An 8,507-nucleotide genomic window follows, 5' to 3' on the forward strand; every position below is an offset into this window, starting at 1 on the left:
CTGTAGTCCCAGCTACTTGGGAGGCTGAGGTAGGAGGATCTCTTGGGCCTGGGAGGCCGAGGCTACAGTGAGCTGTGATCACACCATTGCATTCCAGTCTGGGAGACAGAGCAAGACTCTGTCTCAAAAAAAAAAAAAAAAAAAAAAAAAAGAAGACGACGACGAAGAAAAATCAGCCATGATTTCATCAGAGAGGAAACCACTGATAACATGAGATTTTCTGTTCCAGTCTTTTTTCTATTTTCTATGCCTAATTTTTCCTTTTTATAGAGTTAGGTATTAACCTATTTTGTGACCTGATATTTACACTTCATATTATAAAACAAGTATTCTCCCACGTTATTAAAAATTGCAAATGATGCTGATGTTGTTGAAAGTGATTTTTGGAACCCCTTCTTAGAATTGCTTTCAGAGCCAATTTATAAGGTGCATTTATTTTTGTTATTTTTTGGACATAACTTGCTTTTGACCCTGTTCAGTGTTACTCAACTTCATCATCCACTTTTGCCAAAGTTGGCTCTGGATATAATTCTAAGTTTTTAAACATTAAACCCACTCTCAAAGGCCATAGATTGGTCACCTTTGAAAAAAGTCAAAAGGTTGTGCCACAGGCTTTTAAGGCAATTCTCAGAGGATTCCACTACTGCTTTCTTGGAAGAAGTTCGTGGTCTGCAAACACTATGTGAAAGTACAGGGCTTATTTCAATGTATGTGATGGTAATAATAGTTATAACAAACACAGGGTGCTCTCATCGTGTGCCAGGCACCATGCTGGGGGATTACACATATTAACTCATTTAGCCATCATAAACAACCAATGAAATGGGTACCAGAATTATCCCCTTTACAGGCAAGGAAACAGAGGCACAGAGAGTTCAAGTTCACACAGCTAGAAAGTAAGTGGAGGCAGCATTTACATCCAGGAGGCATGATTCCAGTCTGTGCACTGACCATGGCCCTCACCCCTCTCCCCAGATGTTTGATGCTTTAAAAAGATTAGTCTTATGACTTCAGAGTTGCACATAATTAGGGGGAGCCCCAGGGTTTTCTGACAGAGGCCAGCTCCTCTGATGCCCCCAGGGATTCAGTCTGGCTTCCTCTCCTCCTGCAGCGGTCACCACCTATACTGTCTCTTATGTTTTCTTTTTTCTGGGACTGGCTCCCTTCTTCCTTGCTTTCTCTGAAAACAACTGCAGAGGCTTTTGGGAGGGGGAGGCAGGGTCCTGTTCTGTCGCCTAAGCTGGAGAACAGTGGTAATCATAGCTCACTGGAGCCTGGAACTCCTGAGCTCAAGCAATCCTCTTGCCTTAGCCCCCCGAGGAGCAGATGCATGCCAGTATGCTGGCTATTTTTAAGATTTTTTTATAGAGACAAGGTCTCACTTTGTTGCTCAAGCTGGTCTTGAACTCCCGGGCTCAAGCACTCATCCTGGCTCAGCTTCTGAAGTGCTGGGATTACAGGTGTGAGCCGCCGCATTTGGACTTGCAGAGGCCTTTTTCAGTGTTCTACTGTGATTCACTATAGCAAGTAGGTGGAAGTGAGGATTCGTGGGGAATATAAGGCATAACCAAGCTGCAAAGATTCAGAGAAGTTTCACACAGTATTTAGTCAAGAGAGACATGTTAGCAAACCAAACCTATTTATTTCAAATAAACTCTTGAGGCCAGCTACGTACTTTTTTTCCTTCTTGTGATTCCATAGCACTTTCTCCAGTTCTTTCATTGGGGATCATTCCACTCAGTCTTTTCTGGGTTGGATACTAGGTCCTGCTACTCTGATTAGGCTCAAGGTAGATAGGGGTGCTGCCCGGCCTGGTGAGACTCTCGATCCTTACTTTCTTTGGTATAAGGCCCCAGGTGAGGGACTTCTTGTTCTTTTTTTTTTTTTTTTTTTTTTTTTGAGACGGTCTTGGCCTTTTCTGGTCGCCCCAGCTGGGGGAGTGCAGCTGACCGTGGATCCAGCTCCTGGCAAGCTCCGCCTCCCAGGTTTACGCCATTTCTCCTGCCTCAGCCTCCTGGAGTAGCTGCGGACTTTAACCAGGCGCCCCACCACGGGCTATTTTCCTTTAGTAGAGACGGGGTTTCACCATGTTAGCCAGGATGGTCTTGATCTCCTGACCTTGTGATCCGCCCGTCTCGGCCTCCCAAAGTGCTGGGATTACAGACTTGAGCCACTGCGCCCGGCCGGGACTTCTTGTTCTAAGAGCCCAGCACCTTCTCCCCTGAGTGTCCAGCTGCCCTGCATGGGCTGGCCTGGTGGGCAGCGCTTCTCACCCCTCAGCCCCTGGAGCAGTGTCTGCACATGGCACCCTTTCACCTCCCCACAGTGAAGCCCGGTCTCCCCATCCTTTGTTCTGAGCTCATGTCCAGGCTGATCAAACTTCCCTCAGATTTCAGTTGAGAGCAGCAGTTTTCCTTTGCTGCTTCTCTTATGTTGGCCTGAGTAGGACACAGAGTTCATAGCTTCCCTGAGGGCACCGGTGATTGGCATGCCTGAGCTGACAGGCCATTCATTGCATAAAACCCCTTCTATATGCCTTTTCTGACTCCGCAAGGTGCTCCCTCCCTTTCACCTACAAATGCCGAGTGGTGTTGCAGAATTGTGGTTTCACAATATCAAACCATTCTAAACATGCAGAAGCAGTGAGAGGTGCGATCTCCTCCAGTGGCACAGAGGCCCATAGCTCTAAATCTCCTAAGTGCACTAGAGAAAGAGAGATCAATGTGAACTGGAACGAGTGTAAACTGGAACAGTAGGGGAGATTTTATGGCACATGTAGAGTTTGCATTTGGACCTGGAGTGTAGAAGGGAGTTTTGGATGGGCATGAGAGAGAATGAGAATTTGAGAACTGGGGGTAGATGGGTGGTTAGGAGTGTTTACGGTTAGAGAGAATAAGGTTGGTTAAGAAGAGTGAGCCGAGGTGATGAGGGTATTGTGCATCTACTCATATCAAATTTTGATGCCTGCCAGAATCACCTGGGGAGCTTTAAAAACTCTTGGCACCTAAATTACACCCTAGAATGTCTAGCGGGTGGGAGCCATGTATCAGTGGTTTTTAAAAATCCCATGTGATCTTTAAAAGTTTGGGAATAATTTTCCTCCTTTGTTTCCTACAAGTATCTGAAGCTTTGCAGGAAGAGTTAGAAAGCAATAGGACAGAAAGAGAATGAATGAGGAAGCGAGGAGGAACAGGTAATGATGAAATAAAGATCAAATGAAGCCAGGGAATAAAGTCAGCTCATAACATGCTTACTATGAGATGCCGTGCAGTTGCTACCATGGGCCAGAATTTGGACTCTGAGCTTCTTTGAAGCTAAAGCAAAAGGAAACCTGAGCAGTTCTGAAAGCCATGATAGGAGCCGAACGCTATTTCATGAAAAGCCCTGGGACTGGGGACAGAAAGAAGTCTCTCCCGAGGCTCTTCACAAAGAGGGCACCGTGTGGAGCTGTGGGCAGGGCTTTCAACAGTGTCCTCGCAATCCCACAGACCATTTGCTAAGTCACCCCTTATGTTGGCTCTGGAGGTCATTCAAGGCTGGAATTAACTGCTCACATCTCATGTAGCAAGAAAAGTTGACCGTACTTCTTAAATTCTTGATTTTTATCTGTAGCTGATTTAAAAATCCTCCCATCTCCCTGGGCTGCTGACTCATCTTAAACTAATTAACCAGACTTGTGTGCTTGTAGATACAGTGTCTGCATTTTGTCTTTCCTGTGGTCATTTCTTATTGTCCTGGCAATCAACTTGTCATTTCCTTCATTAGGCCAGGAGCTCGGAGGGACACTGCGTTGATTAAGGCACAAACCAGCTTTAGCTTGTTACCATTGTGTGCTTACAGCAAGTTCACCTGCTTTGGCCTCCACTCTGAGGCTGGGGTCATCACTCCTTCTAGAGCCTAGGCTTAGCCACCAGGCCCATCTGCCAGTGGAGGCACTGCCCCTGGGTCTGGTCTGTTGACATGGAGACCTGAGAGGCACTATTTCCTGCCAATGGGCAGAAGAGGCAGCTCTGTCCCCTCCTCCCTCATCCCCCCGTTCCCAGGCAGTTGGGAAATACTGATCCAGCCAGTCCTGTCTTCACCTTGGAACCAGTGTTGAGGGAGTGTGCCCCAGCAGAGTCCGTTCTAATTGGCAAGTGGCCTCAAGTGGGCTGTGGGTCGGGTCAGGATGGGGACCAACTTGGCAGACAGCCATCAGGGCGGCCTCAGGGAGGTGTGTGGCCTGCCCAGGCAGGGCATTCTCCACACACCTACTTGGCCCTGGAGTGCGTGGCAGCAGAGTGTGCTGGCTGCTGGGGAGAGGGGCGCTGCAGCAGGGTGTGAGTGTGAGCGTGGGGGAGCTCCTGGGCCATGTACTTCCCTACGCTCTGCTCTGTCTATTGACACATGAGTCTCAGGCTGTAGGTAATTTGGAGACGGGGCTGGGATGTGATGTGTGTATGTTCCTAGGAGCTTGCTTGTGTGATTGCCACTCTGTGTGTGTTTGGGGCACACATACATCGAAGAGTCCCTCAGCAACGGGACTACCCAGGGAGAAGCCGTGTGCATGCATGGTGGGCAGGGGTGTGCACCCATGTGGGGAGTAGTGACTCAGCTGCCCATAAGGGCCCTGGGCTTGGGGGTGCGTGTGTGGGGTCTCTACCTCCACCTGCTGTCCCTGGGGCTGCGGGCTTTCCTGCTTTGCTTGCTTGTGCTTCTCCGAGAGCTGTGTGTGTGTGTGCAGGAAGCAGGCAGGGCTGTGCTCACGGTGGCTCGCTCTGTGGCCCTCACGGCCCACATCTGTAGTGTCTACGTCTTCCTTCAGGGGGTTGCCTGGTCTGCCCAGCTGGTGGGGAGCTGGGTGATGCTGCACATATGGCTCTGCTGTGCCTTACTGGAGACCCTCAGACGCGTTCCTTTACTCCCACTGTGTGAGCAAGCGCGGAGATGGGTGGTGTGGGCCGGCATGGAGGCTGGCAGAGGCCTGGCTCGGGTGTGGGGTGTGGCGATCTTTGTGCAGCTGTGTGCCCACACGGTCTTCCTGAGCATGTACCTGTGCATGCACATCTGCTTTGCCGCCATCAGCTCTCAGGTCCGTGTGAGAGTGCACGTGCCGTTCTGTGTCTCACTGCCTTTGAAGGTCCATGCCCCTCTGAACCTGGGCNGCTCTGCTGTGCCTTACTGGAGACCCTCAGACGCGTTCCTTTACTCCCACTGTGTGAGCAGGCGGCCAGGTGGCTGGTGTGGGCCGGCATGCAGGCTGGCAGAGGCCTGGCTCGGGTGTGGGGTGTGGCGATCTTTGTGCAGCTGTGTGCCCACACGGTCTTCCTGAGCATGTACCTGTGCATGCACATCTGCTTTGCCGCCATCAGCTCTCAGGTCCGTGTGAGAGTGCACGTGCCGTTCTGTGTCTCACTGCCTTTGAAGGTCCATGCCCCTCTGAACCTGGGCATCAAAGTGGGGCTGCAGGGCCGGAAGCATGGCAGAGCCATGGGGGAGGCAGGTACACCTCAGGGGGAGATGTTGGGGAAGCAGGAACCCCAGGCGTCCAGGAGCCCCAAGCCCACCAGGAGAAGGGAGGTGTCACGGAGTGAGCTCAGCCCAGGTGGGTAAGGGAAGGGGCTGCTCTGTGCCCCTTGGACTTGTCCCCAGCCTCAGGTGCTAGTGCCCTCCTCCTGCAGCCAGGCCAGGCTTGGAGCTGCATCTCCTCCTGCACAGCCAAGCTCATGTAGTGGCCCCGCCCCCTCCCTCACTGGGCACTGGCACCTCTTTCCTAGGCTGAGTGGTCTCTGGGGAAGGCACAGGTGGAATGACAGGGACAGATTCCAGTCCTTGCCCTCTGTCCTGTGTGAATAGGGCTGTTCATGACAGTGTTGGGTTGGGAAGCCACCCTCTGTGTTTGTCCCTTTGCCTTGCAGCAGCTCCCTTCCTCCCCTCTCGTCTCCTGCCCTTCCTGGCGGGCTGTTTCTCTTCTGGCTTCTCCAGGTGTTCCTCTCTTCTCGGCCACTGTGGGTTCTGCCCTGGGACTCCTTCAGCCTGGGCCGCCTCTTTTCCTACCCAGCCCCCTGTCTGAGTGCCCCCAGGTGTGCCTGGTCACGTTCTGCTCACCCCCGCACTCTCTCTGCAGTGATTCCCAGCGCCGCCACCCTCATCATTGTGGTGTGCGTGGGCTTCCTGGTGCTCATGGTCATCCTGGGCCTGGTGCGCATCCATTCCCTTCACCGCCGCGTCTCAGGGGCTGGCGGGCCTCCAGGGGCCTCCAGTGACCCCAAGGACCCTGACCTCTTCTGGGATGACTCAGCTCTCACCATCATTGTGAACCCCATGGAGGTGAGAGGCCGGGGAAGGGGGGTTCTGTAGGGTCAAGACTGTGGAGGACACACTAGGAGAACTCCTGAGGAGGGGCAGGCCCGGGTGGAGGCTGTTCGCAGAGCTGCAGTAAGCAGGAGGGAGAGCGGTTCAGGCAGGGAAGGGGGTGCAAAGGGGATAAGGGGACCGAGGGAAGTGTGGCCCCTGAAAGAGAGGCTGGGGTGTGTGCAGGCCATTGATCCCTTCTCTCTGTTCCCGCCCTCCAGTCCTACCAGAATCGGCAGGCCTGTGTGGCAGGGGCTGCCGGGGGCCAGCAGGAGGACGAGGACAGCAGTGACTCGGAGGTGGCCGACTCCCCCAGCAGCGACGAGAGACGCATCATCGAGACCCCCCCACACCGCTACTGAGGCCAACACCTCTCCCCACGCAGAGGGAGAATTCTGCCCTGGTGAAACAGACACTCCAGACATGGGAGAAGGACCTTCTGGGAGAACAGAGACCAAGAGGGAGAGACTTCAGAACCAGTCCTCCTTTCATCTCAAAACCCCAGCGGGCCCTCTGGAGTCTGCCCTGCCCCTCCCCTAGCCCCCCATCCCTCACCTCTGGGCTGTCATACTCCTGGTGTGCCCCTTGCACTGGGGCTGACTGGGTTGGAAAGTGGGCTGGACTTCAGTTGCCTTTCTACCCCCAATGGCATCTGCCCCCTTAGCAGTCACTGTGTTGGGGAGAGGGTGACAATTGCAATGGCTGGGGCTGGAGCTGGGAGTGGGACTGAAGGAAACCTTCTCCTCTCCCCTTCCCTTCTCTCTTCTGTCCATGGGAAGCTTGTCTCCCTCTGCAGGGCTCCCTCAGCTGGGCCGTCGTCCCTGCTTCTCTTATGATCACCCCACCTCGTTTCCATTTCACTCTGGGGACCCCGCTTCTCCCTCCTTTCCAACTTCCTTCCTTTCTTGTCCTGTTTCCCTTCCTGCCCTTGCAGTCCTGAGGTCCTGCAGCCCCGGCCCCTCCTCTGTGACCTGGTGTGGCCAAGTTGTGGGGACGGGAGAGGATGTGGGGGCCCCAGGTGTATATATATAATGTATATTTTTTCAGTGTTGTCGTGAGTGCAGCCCCTGTGTTCCCATGTGCAGCTCACGGCCTTGTGTGTGTGTGTGTGTGTGTGTGTGTGTGTGTGTGTGTGTGGCATCGTCATGTCCTGGGGCAGGGGCGGGGGGATGGGTGTGGTGAGGGAAGGGACATATCCTAGGGTTTTCAAATAAAACAATCAGAAAAAAAAAAGCTCTGTGAGGTGTCTCCTGCCTGCCTGGTCCTGTGTGGGCGTGACGGAGGCTCTGAGGCCTCAGGGGCTGTTTTGGTCTCTACGCAGGGCTGAAGTGAGGTGGGCAGGGCTGGTGATCTTGAGGGCCTGACCGAGTAAGTCCCCAGGATGCCAGATCACCTGGAAAGTAAGCTGAGGCAGAAGGTTCCCACGCCCCCTTCCTTCAGTACCCCCTGGAAAAGTATAGAAGATTCAGGGAATGCTATGGACACCTGGGCAGATGCCCAGTGCCTTGTAGGGGCACTGCCAACCCCACCCCACAACTTGGAACATATTGCCTGTGCACACGGGCTCCCTGCTGGGTGTCCCCAGGGAGAAGGCAGGCAACCCTGATATTTGTACCAAAGGGATCTGGAGACTGTTCCCAGGCTGAGCCTTCCCTGCTGGCCAAGGTTCAGACCCAAGGGATATCTGCCTTCCTTGCCCATGTCCACGTGGCTACCTCACATGGCTGCTGAATGACCTCAGCCCTCTCCACGCTGGCCCAGCCCCTGGCCTGACAGCAGGCAGAGTCTGGCCCTTCCACAGCCTTTTGGGCCACTAGTTCTCGGACCCAGGTCTTACTCAACCTGCAGGTGATAAAGGATGGTAACCCGAAGGGGTTATTTCAGAAGAGTGAACTGCTGGTGGGAGCATCCCCCCGGTGCTGTCCTGGCCCAGGAAATACCAGGGATCCAAGTCTTAGTTCCTTCCTGCAGCGTGAGGGGGTAGGGCATCCTCAGGCTCTTCCTGGTTCTCTGCGGTTGCCTGTAGTGCAGTTGGGGTGGAGGTGGGTGCTCCGCCTGACGCCTGTTCTGACATCTACCAGGTACCATTGTCCTTGCTCATGGCCGCAAACTCCCAGCTGTGTGTTGATGCCTCCATATTTTTATCTCCCACCTGGATCTCTCTCCTAACTCAT

General features: G+C 53.6%; 1 protein-coding gene across 2 annotated transcripts in view; it reads left to right on the forward strand.

The window, feature by feature from the left end:
• CLSTN3 (calsyntenin 3) overlaps positions 1–7,566 on the forward strand; it is a 30,362-nt gene extending 22,796 nt beyond the window's left edge. For both annotated transcript variants that reach the window (XM_017891768.1, XM_017891769.1), the window contains 2 exons: positions 6,107–6,309; positions 6,555–7,566. In XM_017891768.1, the coding sequence (XP_017747257.1) occupies positions 6,107–6,309; positions 6,555–6,695 (344 nt within the window). In that variant the 3' untranslated portion in view covers positions 6,696–7,566. The remainder of the gene's footprint in view (positions 1–6,106; positions 6,310–6,554) is intronic.
• Positions 7,567–8,507: the final 941 nt, after the last annotated feature.

This window comes from Rhinopithecus bieti, unplaced genomic scaffold (genome assembly GCF_001698545.2).
Source record: "Rhinopithecus bieti isolate Rb0 unplaced genomic scaffold, ASM169854v2 scaffold_21022, whole genome shotgun sequence".
Classification (NCBI taxonomy): Eukaryota; Metazoa; Chordata; class Mammalia; order Primates; family Cercopithecidae; genus Rhinopithecus; species Rhinopithecus bieti.